Raw genomic sequence first — 13141 nt, 5'->3', positions numbered from 1 at the left:
TTATTACCCTATTTATTTATTTATTTATTTTACTTGTACATATCTATTCTATTTATTTTATTTTGTGAGTATGTTTGGTTTTGTTCTCTGTCTCCCCCCTTTTAGACTGTGAGCCCACTGTTGGGTAGGGACTGTCTCTCCATGTTGCCAACTTGGACTTCCCAAGTGCTTAGTCCAGTGCTCTGCACACAGTAAGCGCTCAATAAATACGATTGATTGATTGATTGACCCCCCACTCCCTCCGGGCCCGGCTCACAGCGGGGGCCAGTCAGGTGGTCTCGGGCCGTCCTCGGACAGACACGGCGCAGTGGGACGGACAGGTGGACACACCCACACAGTATCTCTCCCTTCCTCCTCTCTCCCCCTCCGTCCCCGCTACTCCTGAACACTTGGACGAGGGGTTTGAGCGGAGAAATTGAGCAGTCAGAACGGGCAGAACTAAGCGGGGACAAATCCGGGTTGGCTTCCTGGAGAAGGTGCCTTTTTATTAATAATAATAATAATAATAATGATGATGATGACATTTGTTAATCAATCAATCAATCAATTGTATTTATTGAACGCTTACTGTGTGCAGAGCACTGTACTAAGCACTTGGGAAGTGCAAGTTGGCAACATATGTGCAAAGCAGCGAAGTGACTTGCCCTACTGAGAGCTCACCTCCTCCAGGAGGCCTTCCCAGACTGAGCCCCTTCCTTCGTCTCCCTCTCCATCCCCCCATCTTACCTCCTTCCCTTCCCTACAGCACCTGTATATATGTATATATCTTTGTACATATTTATTACTCTATTTATTTTACTTGTACATATCTATTCTATTTGTTTTATTTTGTTAGTATGTTTGCTTTTGTTCTCTGTCTCCCCCTTTTAGACTGTGAGCCCACTGTCGGGTAGGGACTGTCTCTATATGTTGCCAACTTGTACTTCCCAAGTGCTTAGTACAGTGCTCTGCACACAGTAAGCGCTCATTAAATATGATTGATTGATTGATTGCCCAAAGACACACAGCTGACAATTGGCGGAGCGGGGATTTGAACCCGCAACCTCTGACTCCAAATAATAATAATAATAATAATGATGGCATTTGTTAAGCGCTTACTATGTGCAAAGCACTGTTCTAAGTGCTGGGGGGATACAAGGTGATCAGGTTGTCCCACGTGGGGCTCACAGTCTTCATCCCCATTTGACAGATGAGGTCATTGAGGCTCCGAGAAGTGAGTGACTTGCCCAAGGTCACACAGCAGACATCAATCAATCGATCGTATGTATTGAGTGCTTACTGTGTGCAGAGCACTGTACTAAGCGCTTGGGGAGTACAAGTTGGCAAACGTGGTGGAGCCGGAATTCGAACCCATGACCTCTGACTCCAAAGCCCGGGCTCTTTCCACTGAGCCACGCTTTAAGAGTGTGAAGCAGGGGAGAAAAGACAGTTTGGCCAAGAGGGGAGGGGAAGGGAGAGCTCTTTGGTTTGTTTTTTGGTATAATAATGGTAATATGGGAAGCAGCGTGGCTCAGTGGAAAGAGCCCGGGCTTTGGAATCAGAGGTCATGGGTTCAAATCTCAGCTCCGCCGATTGTCAGCTGTGTGACTTGGGCAAGTCACTTCTCTGTGCCTCAGTTACCTCATCTGTCAAATGGGGATTAAGACTGTGAGCCCCCCGTGGGACCACCTGATCACCTTGTAACCTCCCCAGTGCTTACAACAGTGCTTTGCACATAGTAAGCGCTTAATAAATGCCATTATTACTATTATTATTAATAATAATTATGGTATTTTTAAGTGATTGCTATGTGCCAGCACTCACTGGGGAGTGAAGCAACTTGACACGGCGGACAAGAGGCGGGGCCCGGATTAGAACCCAGATCTTTCGGACTGCTAGGCCATGAAGGAGGGGCCGGGCTGAGGCAGGACCCCAGTTTCCCCAACGCCAGTCCGGTCAGGGGATGGGCCAGGCTGTTTATTTTATGGTACTTGTTCATTCATTCGTTCAATCGTATTTATTGAGCGCATACTGTGTGCAGAGCACTGTACTAAGCGCTTGGGAAGTCCAAGTCGGCAACATCTAGAGACGGTCCCTACCCAACAACGGGCTCAAGCGCCTATTGTGTGTCGAACCCCATTCTAAGCGTGCGGTCCGAGCCAATCAGGTGGGACACCGTCCTTGTCCCACTTGGGGCTTCCTGTCAGAGTAGGAGGGAGCACAGGTGTCCCCATTTTACAGCTGAGGAAACTGAGGCCCGGAGAAGTGAAGCAACGCGGTCGCTCAGCAAGCAGTCGACAGGGCTGGGATCAGAATCCCTGCTCTTTCCAATCAATCAATCAGTCAATCAATCAATCATATTTATTGAGCGCTTACTGTGTGCAAAGCACTGTACTAAGTGCTTGGGAAGTCCAAGTTGGCAACATATAGAGACCGTCCCTACCCAACAGTGGGCTCACAGTCTAGAAGACTAGGCCATGGGGCTCTGACTGGGGGTCCAGAAGGGGGCTTATGGGGGCGAGGGGTCGCGGTCGTCTTCCCCATCCCCCCCTTTTCGTTCATCCAATCGTATTTATTGAGCGCTTACTGTGTGCCGAGCACTGTACTAAGCGCTTGAGAGAAGCAGCGTGGCTCAGTGGAAAGAGCCCGGGCTTTGGAGTCAGAGGTCATGTCTTTTAGACTGTCAGCCCACTGTTGGGTAGGGACTGTCTCTATATGTTGCCAACTTGTACTTCCCAAGCGCTTAGTACAGTGCTCTGCACACAGTAAGCGCTCAATAAATGCGATTGATTGATTGATTGATGTGTTCCAATCCCGGCTCTGCCAATTGTCAGCTGTGCGACTTTGGGCAAGTCACTTAGAACAGTGCTCAGCGCTTAGAACAGTGCTTTGTACATAGTAAGCGCTTAATAAATGCCATTTTAAAAAAAAGTTACTTAACTTCTCTGGGCCTCAGTGACCTCATCTGTAAAATGGGGATTAAGACTGTGAGCCCCCCGTCGGCTAACCAGATTACCTTGTAACCTCCCCAGCGCTCAGAACACTGCTTTTCACATAGTAAGCGCTTAATAAATGCCATTATTGTTTGTTTATTATTATAAGTACAAGTCGGCAACATAAAGAGACGGTCCCTACCCAACAACGGGCTCACAGTCTAAAAGTTGTGGGATCTTGGGCAAGTCACTTAACTTCTCTGGGCCTCAGTTACCTCATCTGTAAAATGGGGATTAAGACTGTGCGCCCCACGTGGGACAACCTGATCACCCTGTATCCCCCCCAGCGCTTAGAACAGTGCTTTGCACACGGTAAGCGCTTAACAAATGCCAATTATTATTATAAAAGGGAGAGACAGATGACAAAACCAAACATGTGGACAGGTGTCAAGTCGTCAGAACAAATAGAATTAAAGCTAGATGCACATCATTAACACAATAAATAGAATGATAAATAGGTACAAGGAAAATAAGTAGAGTGATAAATTTGTACAAACATGTATACAGGTGCTGTGGGGAGGGGAAGGAGGTGGGCAGGGGGGATTCATTCATTCATTCAATCAGATTTATTGAGCACTTACTGTGTGTTGAGCACTGGACTAAGCACTTGGGAAGTACAAGTTGGCAACATAATGGGGAGGAGGAGAGGAAAAGGGGGCTCAGTCTGGGAAGGCCTCTTGGAGGAGGTGAGCTCTCAGGAGGGCTTTGAAGGGAGGAAGAGAGCTTGGCAGATTTCCTCCCTGTGGGGGTTTCCTCCCACCTGGGGGGCGGTCATTGGGTCATTCATTCATTCAATCGTATTTATTGAGCGCTTACTGTGTGCAGAGCACTGTACTAAGCGCTTGGGAAGTACAAGTTGGCAACATATAGAGACGGTCCCTACCCAATAATGGGCTCACAGCTTAGAAGGGGGAGACAAAGAACAAAACAAAACATATTAACAAAATGAAATAAATAGAATAAATATATACAAATGAAATAAATAAATAGAGTAATAAATACATACAAACATATATACATATATACAGGTGCTGTGGGGAGGGGAAGGAGGTAAGGCAGGGTGGATGGGGAGGAGGAGAGGAAAGAGGGGGCTCAGTGTGGGAAGGCCTCCCGGAGGAGGTGAGCTCTCAGGAGGGCCTTGAAGGGAGGAGTCAATCAATCAATCAATTGTATTTATTGAGCGCTTCCTGTGTGCAGAGCACTGTGCTAAGTGCTTGGGAAGTCCAAGTTGGCAGCATCTAGAGACGGTCCCTACCCAACAGTGGGCTCACAGTCTAGAAGGGGGAGACAGAGAACAAAACCAAACATATTAACAAAATAAAATAAATAGAATAGATATGTACAAATGAAATAGAGTAATAAATCCGTACAAGCATCTATACATATATACAGGTGCTGTGGGGAAGGGAAGGAGGTAAGGCGGGGGGGCGGGGGCGGGGAGGGGGAGAAGGGAGAGAGCCCTTCTATACTGTGAGCCCACTGTTGAATAGGGACTGTCTCTATATGTTGCCAACTTGTACTTCCCAAGCGCTTAGTACAGTGCTCTGCACACAGTAAGCGCTCAATAAATACGATTGATTGATTGATAGGAAGGAGGGGGCTGAGTGTGGGAAGGCCTCCTGGAGGAGGTGAGCTCTCAGAAGGGCCTTGAAGGGACGAAGAGAGCTAGCTTGGCGGATGGGCAGAGGGATTGGGGGCATTCCAGGCCCCGGGGATGATGTGGGCCGAGGGTCGATGGCGGGACAGGCGAGAACGAGGCCTAACGGTGAGGAGATTAGCGGCGGCAGAGGAGCGGAGGGTGCGGGCTGAGCTGGACAAGGAGAGAAGGGAGGTGAGGGAGGAGGGGGCCAGGGGATGGATGGACAGCCGTGAAGCCGAGGGTCAAACATGGATCTCCGACCCCAGGAGTGAGAGGGATTGGGGACAGCGGGGAGGGGGCGGTTGATCAATCAATCAATCAATCAATTATTTATTGAGTGCTTACTGTGTGCAGAGCACTGTACTAAGCACTTGGGAAGTACAAGTTGGCAACATACAGAGACGGTCCCTACCCAACAGTGGGCTCACAGTCTAGAAGGGGGAGACAGAGAACAAAACCGAACATATTAACAAAATAAAATAAATACAATAGATAAGTACAAGTAAAATAAATAAAGTAATGAATCTGTACAAACATCTATACATATATACAGGTGTTGTGGGGAAGGGAAGGAGGTAAGGCGGGGAGGGATAGAGGGGGGACGAGGGGGAGAGGAAGGAGGGGGCTCAGTGTGGGAAGGCCTCCTGGAAGAGGTGAGCTCTCAGAAGGGCCTTGAAGGGAGGAAGAGAGCTAGCTTGGCGGAGGGGCAGAGGGATTGGGGGCATTCCAGGCCCGGGGGAGGACGTGGGCCGGGGGTCGACGGAGGGACGGGCGAGAACGAGGCCTAACGGTGAGGAGATTAGCAGCGGAGGAGCGGAGGGTGCGGGCTGGGCCCGAGAAGGATAGAAGGGAGGTGAGGGAGGAGGGGGCCAGGGGATGGATGGACAGCCTTGAAGCCGAGGGTCATCCGTGGATCTCCAGCCCCAGGAGTGAGAGGGATTGGGGGCAGCGGGGAGGGGGCGGTCAGTCAATCAATCAATCAATCAATCGTATTTATTGAGTGCTTACTGTGTGCAGAGCACTGGACTAAGCACTTGGGAAGTACAAGTTGGCAACGTACAGAGTCAGTCCCTATCAATCAATCAATCGTATTTATTGAGTGCTTACTGTGTGCAGAGCACTGTACTAAGCGCTTGGGAAGTACAGGTTGGCAACATACAGAGACGGTCCCTATCAATCAATCAATCAATCGTATTTATTGAGTGCTCACTGTGTGCAGAGCACTGTACTGAGCGCTTGGGAAGTCCAAGTTGGCAACATCTAGAGACGGTCCCTACCCAACAGTGGGCTCACAGTCTAAAAGGGGGAGACAGAGAACAAAACCAAACATACTAACAACATAAAATAAATAGAATACCTAACAGTGGGCTCACAGTCTAGAACGGGGAGCCAGAGAACAAAACCAAACATATTAACAAAATAAAATAAATAGAATAGATATGTACAAATGAAATAAATAGACTAATAAATCCGTACAAACATACGTACATATATACAGGTGCTGTGGGGAGGGGAAGAAGGTAAGGCGGGGGGGATGGGGAGCGGGAGAGGAAGGAAGGGGCTCAGTCTGGGAAGGCCTCCTGGAGGAGGTGAGCTCTCAGGAGGGCCTTGAAGGGCCCTTACAATAGATAAGTACAAGTAAAATAAATAAATAAATAGAGTAATGAATCTGTACAAACATGTATACCTATATACAGGTGCTGTGGGGAAGGGAAGGAGGTAAGACGGGGGCGGGGGGGGATGGAGAGGGGGATGAGGGGGAGAGGAAGGTCGGTCTGAATTAACAAAATAAAATAAATGCAATAGATAAGTACAAGTAAAATAAATAAATAGAGTAATGAATCATCATCATCATCATCAATCGTATTTATTGAGCGCTTACTATGTGCAGAGCACTGTACGAAGCGCTTGGGAAGTACAAATTGGCAACATATAGAGACAGTCCCTACCCAACAGTGGGCTCACAGTCTAAAAGGGGGAGACAGAGAACGAAACCAAACATACTAACAAAATAAAATGAATAGAATAGATATGTACAAATAAAATAAATAAATAAATAGAGTAATAAATATGTACAAACATATATACATATATACAGGTGCTGTGGGGAAGGGAAGGAGGTAAGATGGGGGGGATGGAGAGGGGGACAAGGGGGAGAGGAAGGAAGGGGCTCAGTCTGGGAAGGCCTCCTGGAGGAGGTGAGCTCTCAGCAGGGCCTTGAAGGGAGGAAGAGAGCGAGCTTGGCGGATGGGCAGAGGGATTGGGGGCATTCCGGGCCCGGGGGATGACGTGGGCCAGGGGTCGATGGCGGGACAGGCGAGAACGAGGCCTAACGGTGAGGAGATTAGCGGCGGAGGAGCGGAGGGTGCGGGCTGGGCTAGACAAGGAGAGAAGGGAGGTGAGGGAGCAGGGGGCCAGGGGATGGATGGATGGATGGACAGCCTGGAAGCCCAGGGTGAGGAGTTTCTGCCTGATGCGCAGATTGATTGGTAGCCACTGGAGATTTTTGAGGAGGGGAGTAATATGCCCAGAGCGTTTCTGGACAAAGATAATCCGGGCAGCAGCATGAAGTATGGATTGAAGTGGAGAGAGACACGAGGATGGGAGATCAGAGAGAAGGCTGGTGCAGTAGTCCAGACGAGATAGGATGAGAGCTTGAATGAGAAGGGTAGCGGTTGGGATGGAGAGGAAAGGGCGGATCTTGGCAATGTTGCGGAGCTGAGACCGGCAGGTTTTGGTGACGGCTTGGATGTGAGGGGTGAACGAGAGAGCGGAGTCGAGGATGACACCAAGGTTGCGGGCTTGTGAGACGGGAAGGATGGTAGTGCCGTCAACAGAGATGGGAAAGTCAGGGAGAGGACAAGGTTTGGGAGGGAAGACAAGGAGCTCAGTCTTCGACATGTTGAGCTTTAGGTGGCGGAATCTGTACAAACATGAATCTGTACACACATCTATACCTATATGCAGGCTGTTGGGAAGGGAAGGAGGTACGACGGGGGGGATGGAGAGGGGGACGAGGGGGAGAGGAAGGTTGGTGTGACCTCCCATCGCCCGGCTCTGAACCCCCTTTCCCCTCCGCTTTTCGCCTCCAGCCCCCCGAGCCCGGCCGGGGCCAAGGACCGCCTGGGTCCCGAATACTTCATGGCGGAGAAGTTGAAGCGCGCCCACTTCCTCATGCAAAAGCTGCCCGACCAGGTGCGGCCCACCCGCTCCCCACTCTCCCCTCACTTCGTGGCTCGGAGGAAAGAGCCCGGGCTTTGGAGTCAGAGGTCCTGGGTTCCAATCCCAGCTCCACCAACTGTCAGCTGGGTGACTTTGGGCCAGTCGCTTCGCTTCTCCGGGCCTCAGTGACCTCATCTGGAAAAAGGGGATTAAAACTGTGAGCCCCCCCCGTGGGACAACCTGACCGCCTTGTTACCTCCCCAGCACTTAGAACAGTGCTTGGCACATAGTAAGCGCTTAACAATTGCCATCATTATTATTATTATACCCCCTTATAATAATAATGATAATGATATGTAATATATATTACCATTGTTATTATTCATCATCATCATCAATCGTATTTATTGAGCGCTTACTATGTGCAGAGCACTGTACTAAGCGCTTGGGAAGTACAAATTGGCAACATATAGAGACAGTCCCTACCCAACAGTGGGCTCACAGTCTAAAAGGGGGAGACAGAGAACAAAACCAAACATACTAATAAAATAAATAGAATAGCTATGTACAAGCAAAATAAATAAATAAATAAATAAATAAATAGAGTAATAAATATGTACAAACATGCATATATACAGATATATACATATATACAGTATATACATATATATGCATATATATACACACATATATAATATATATACATAATATTATTATTATTATTCTCCCTTATAATGATAATAATATATAATATATATAATATATAATGATAATAATAATGTTGTTAAGCGCTGACTATGTGCCAGTAATAATAATGGCGTTTATTAAGCGCTTACGATGTGCAAAGCACTGTTCGCTGGGGTAGATAGAAGGTCACGGTCTTCACCCCCATTTTCCAGATGAGGTCACTGAGGCCCAGAGAAGGGAAGTGGCTTGCCCAAGGTCACCCAGCTGACGGGTGGGTGGGGATTATTCATTCATTCAATCGTATTTATTGAGCGCTTACTGTGTGCAGAGCCGGTGGGGTGGGGATTATTCATTCACTCAATCGTATTTATTGAGCGCTTACTGTGTGCAGAGCATTCATTCATTCATTCAGTCGTATTTTTTGAGCGCTTACTGTGTACAGAGCATTCATTCATTCAATCGTACTTATTGAGCGCTTACTGTGTGCAGAGCACTGGACTAAGCACTTGGGAAGTCCAAGTTGGCAACATCTAGAGACGGTCCCGACCCAACAGTGGGCTCACAGTCTAGAAGAGTGTACTAAGCGCTTGACCGTACTAAGCGCTTGAATTAGAATTCAATTAGATTGGATTAGAACAAACGACCTCCGACTCCGAGGCCCGGGCTCTTCATTCATTCATTCATTCAGTCGTATTTATTGAGCACTTACTGTGTGAGTCCTCTCCAGGGCTCCCGGGCGGGCGGCCCAGAGGGCCGGGGGTCGGGGATGGTGATTGTGGGGAGCCCCCGTCCTGTGCCCCCCAAATCTGCTTGTGTTGCTGGTGGGGGGAGCTCCACTTCTGGGCCTGAGGGGGGCACGATCATTCATTCATTCATTCAGTCGTATTTATTGAGCGCTTACTGTGTGCAGAGCACTGTACTAAGCGCTTAGCAATCCCGCCCCCCACCCCACACGGTCTGACGGCACCCCCTCCGTCTCCCGGCCTTCTCCGCTCTCTCTCTCGAGGGACCTTTCTTGGTTGGGGGTGTGTTGGGGGGGATTGTGTTGTGTGTGTCCCTGTGTGTGGCTCTTCGGTTGTGTCCTCTACATAATAATAATAATAATGATGGCATTTGTTAAGCGCTTACTATGTGCAAAGCACTGTTCTAAGCGCTGGGGAGGATACAAGGTCATCTGGTTGTCCCACATGGGCTCACAGTCTTCATCCCCATTTTTACAGATGAGGGAACTGAGGCTCAGAGAAGTGAAGTGACTTGCCCAAAGTCACACAGCTGACAATTGGCAGATTTGAACCCATGACCTCTGACTCCAAAGCCCGGGCTCTTTCCACTGAGCCACGCTGCTTCTCTACATGTATCCCTGAGTAATAATAATAATAATGATGGCGTTTATTAAGCGCTTACTATGTGCCAAGCACCGTTCTAAGCACCAGGGAAGTTATTTATTTATTTATTTTACTTGTACATATCTATTCTGTGTGACCTTGGGCAAGTCACTTAGCTTCTCTGAGCCTCAGTTCCCTCATCTGTAAAATGGGGATTAAGACTGTGAGCCCCCCCCATGGGACAACCTGATCGCTTTGTATCCCCCCCCCAAGCGCTTAGAACAGTGCTTTGCACATAGTAAGCGCTTAAAAAATGCCAACATTATTATTATTATTATTATTATTATTCTATTTATTTTATTTTGTTAATATGTTTGGTTCTCTGTCTCCCCCTTCTAGACTGTGAGCCCGCTGTTGGGTAGGGACCGTCTCTCTGTGTTGCCGACTTGGACTTCCCAAGCGCTTAGTCCAGTGCTCTGCACACAGTAAGCGCTCAATAAATACGATTGATTGATTTATTGATACAAGGCGATCAGGTTGTCATTCATTCAATCGTATTTATTGAGCGCTTACTGCGTGCAGAGCACTGGACTAAGCGCTTGGGAAGTACAAGTTGGCAACATAGACGGTCCCTACCCAACAGCGGGCTCGCAGTTTGTCCCTGGGAGGTGGGGGCTCACAGTCTTCATCCCCATTTGACAGATGAGGTCACTGAGGCCCAGAGAGAAGTGAAGTGACTTGCCCAAAGCCACACTTTTATTTTATTTTGTTGCTATGTTTTGTTTTGTCGTCCGTCTCCCCTTTCTAGCCTGTGAGCGCACTGTGGGGTAGGGACCATCTCTATATGTTGCCAACTTGGACTTCCCAAGCGCTTAGTACAGTGCTGTGCACACAGTAAGCGCTCAATAGATGCGATTGAATGAATGAATGAATGACTCCAAAGCCCGGGCTGTGTCCACTGAGCCACGCTCTGTGTGTGTGTGATCTCTGCCTGTCTCCCCATGTGTGTTTGCATGTGTGTGTGTGTTTGTGTATCTGTGGCCCATCTGGGTGTGTCTCTGTGTCTCCGAGTGTGTGTGTCTGTGTATCTGTCTCTTCCCTGTGTGTCCTCCGCTTATGTCCGTGTGGGTTTGTGTGTGTGTGTGTGTGTGTCTCTCTCTCTGCATGTGTCGCTGTGTGTGTTTGTGTGTGTGTGTGTGTGTGTGTATCTGTGGCCCATCTGGGTGTGTCTACTTGTCTCCGGGTGTGTGTGTCTATGTATCTCTCTCTTCCCTGTGTGTCCTCCGCTTATGTCCGTGTGGGTTTATCTGTGTGTGTGTGTGTGTGTGTGTGTCCCTGCGTGTGTCACTGTGTATGTTTGTGTGTGTGTGTGTGTGTGAGTGTGTGTGTGTGTATCTGTGGCCCATCTGGGTTTGTCTCTGTCTCCGAGTGTGTGTGTCTATGTATCTGTCTCTTCCCTGTGTGTCCTCCGCTATGTCCGTGTGGGTTTATCTGTGTGTGTGTGTGTGTGTGTGTGTATCGCTGCATATGTCGCTGTGTGTGTTTGTGTGTGTGTGTATCTGTGGCCCATCTGGGTGTGTCTCTGTGTCGCTGAGTGTGTGTGTCTGTGTATCTGTCTCTTCCCTGTGTGTCCTCTGCTTATGTCCGTGTGGGTTTATCTGTGTGTGTGTGGGTGTGTGTGTGTGTGTGTGTGTGTCTCTGCGTGTGTCGCTGTATGTGTTTGTGTGTGTGTGTGTGTGTGTGTGTGTGTGTGTGTGGTGGGTGTCTTGGGGTGTCTCTGTGTCTCCATGTGCGGGTGTCTGTGTATCTGTCTCTTTCCTGTGTGTCCTCCCCTTGTGTCCCGCCTCTGCCGCTTATCGCCCGTGTGACTTTGGGCGAGTCGCTTCACTTCTCCGGGCCTCAGTGATCTCATCTGTAAAATGGGGATGAAGCCTGTGAGCCCCCCGTGGGACAACCTGATCACCTCGTATCCCCCCCAGCGCTTAGAGCAGTGCTTGGCACCTAGGAAGCGCTTAACAAATGCCGTCATTAGTATTATTCTTGGTATTGTGTCTCTGTGTGTTTAATCTGTGTGCGTGCATGTGTATCTCTGCCTCTGTGTGTGTGTGTGTGTGTGTGTGTTTGTGTGTGTGTGGTGGGTGTCTCGGTGTGTCTCTGCATCTCTGTGGGTATCTATGTATTTGTCTCTTCGTGTGTGTGTGTCTCCCCATGTGCGTGTGTGTGGTCTCTTGGTGTGTCTCTGTGTGTGTGTGTGTCTCTGTGTGTTTAATCTGTGTGCGTGCATGTGTATCTCTGCCTGTCTGTGTGTGTGTGTGTGGTGGGTGTCTTGGTGTGTCTCTGCATCTCTGTGGGTATCTATGTATTTGTTTCTTCATGTGTGTGTGTGTCTCCCCAAGTGCGTGTGTGTGGTCTCTTGGGTTGTGTGTCTGTGTCTCTGTGTGTGTGTGTGTGTGTGTCTCTATGGATGTGTCCCTTTGGATGTGTTCGTGCGGCGTGTGTCTCGGTGCGTATCCTTCACGTGCGTCTGTGTGTGTGTATCACCCCGTGTGTGTGTGTGTGTGTGTATGTGGTGTGCCTCGGTGTGTGTGTGTGTGTGCGTTGATGTGTCCCGTCATGTGCGTCCTCCCCACGCGTCCCTGTGGGTGCATCTCCGCGGGTCTCCCCACGCGTGTGGCGTGTGTCGCGGTGGGTGTCCGTGCCTCCGCGTGTGTGCGTCTACGTACGCGTCCGTTCGCGTTCACCCACCCCGGGTGTCCTCGTGTGCCCCTTCATGGGCGCGTGTGTCCGTGTATGTGTCCCTTCATGTGCGTCCTCCCCACGCGTCCCTGTGGGTGCATCTCCGCGGGTCTCCCGACGCGTGTGGCGTGTGTCGCGGTGGGTGTCCGTGCCTCCGCGTGTGTGCGTCTACGTACGCGTCCGTTCGCGTTCACCCACCCCGGGTGTCCTCGTGTGCCCCTTCATGTGCGTGTGTGTCCATGTATGTGTCCCTTCATGTGCATCCTCCCCATGCGTCCCTGTGGGCGCATCTCTGCGGGTCTCCCCACGCGTGCTGCGTGTGTCTTGGTGCATCTCCCGATTTGTCCTTCCCAAGCGCTTAGTCCAGTGCTCTGCACACAGTAAGCGCTCAATAAATATGATTGAATGAATGAATGAATGATGAGCATCTGTTCCTCTGCATGTGTGTGTCTACGTACGTGTCCATTTGTGTTCACCCACCCCGTGTGTCCTCGTGTGCCCGTTCATGTGCGCGTATGTCCGCGCACGTGTCCCTTCGTGTGCGTCCTCCCCGTGCGTCCCTGTGGGTGCGTCTCTGTGGATCGCCCCACGCGTGCGGCGTGTGTCGCGGTGGGTATCTG

The 13141-nt window shown here is 49.6% G+C and overlaps 1 protein-coding gene across 1 annotated transcript in view; it reads left to right on the top strand.

Annotated features, from left to right (window-relative positions):
* The window catches only part of TTLL4 (tubulin tyrosine ligase like 4), a 111250-nt gene that overhangs the window by 79893 nt on the left and 18216 nt on the right, over nt 1-13141 (top strand). Inside the window, exon 15 of the mRNA XM_038754419.1 lies at nt 7704-7806. Within this exon, the coding sequence (XP_038610347.1) occupies nt 7704-7806 (103 nt within the window). The remainder of the gene's footprint in view (nt 1-7703; nt 7807-13141) is intronic.

Source organism: Tachyglossus aculeatus, chromosome 1, assembly GCF_015852505.1.
Source record: "Tachyglossus aculeatus isolate mTacAcu1 chromosome 1, mTacAcu1.pri, whole genome shotgun sequence".
Lineage (NCBI taxonomy): Eukaryota > Metazoa > Chordata > Mammalia > Monotremata > Tachyglossidae > Tachyglossus > Tachyglossus aculeatus.
The sequence above is the reverse complement of the archived record's forward strand: the minus strand, read 5'-3'. Positions and strand labels throughout refer to the sequence as shown.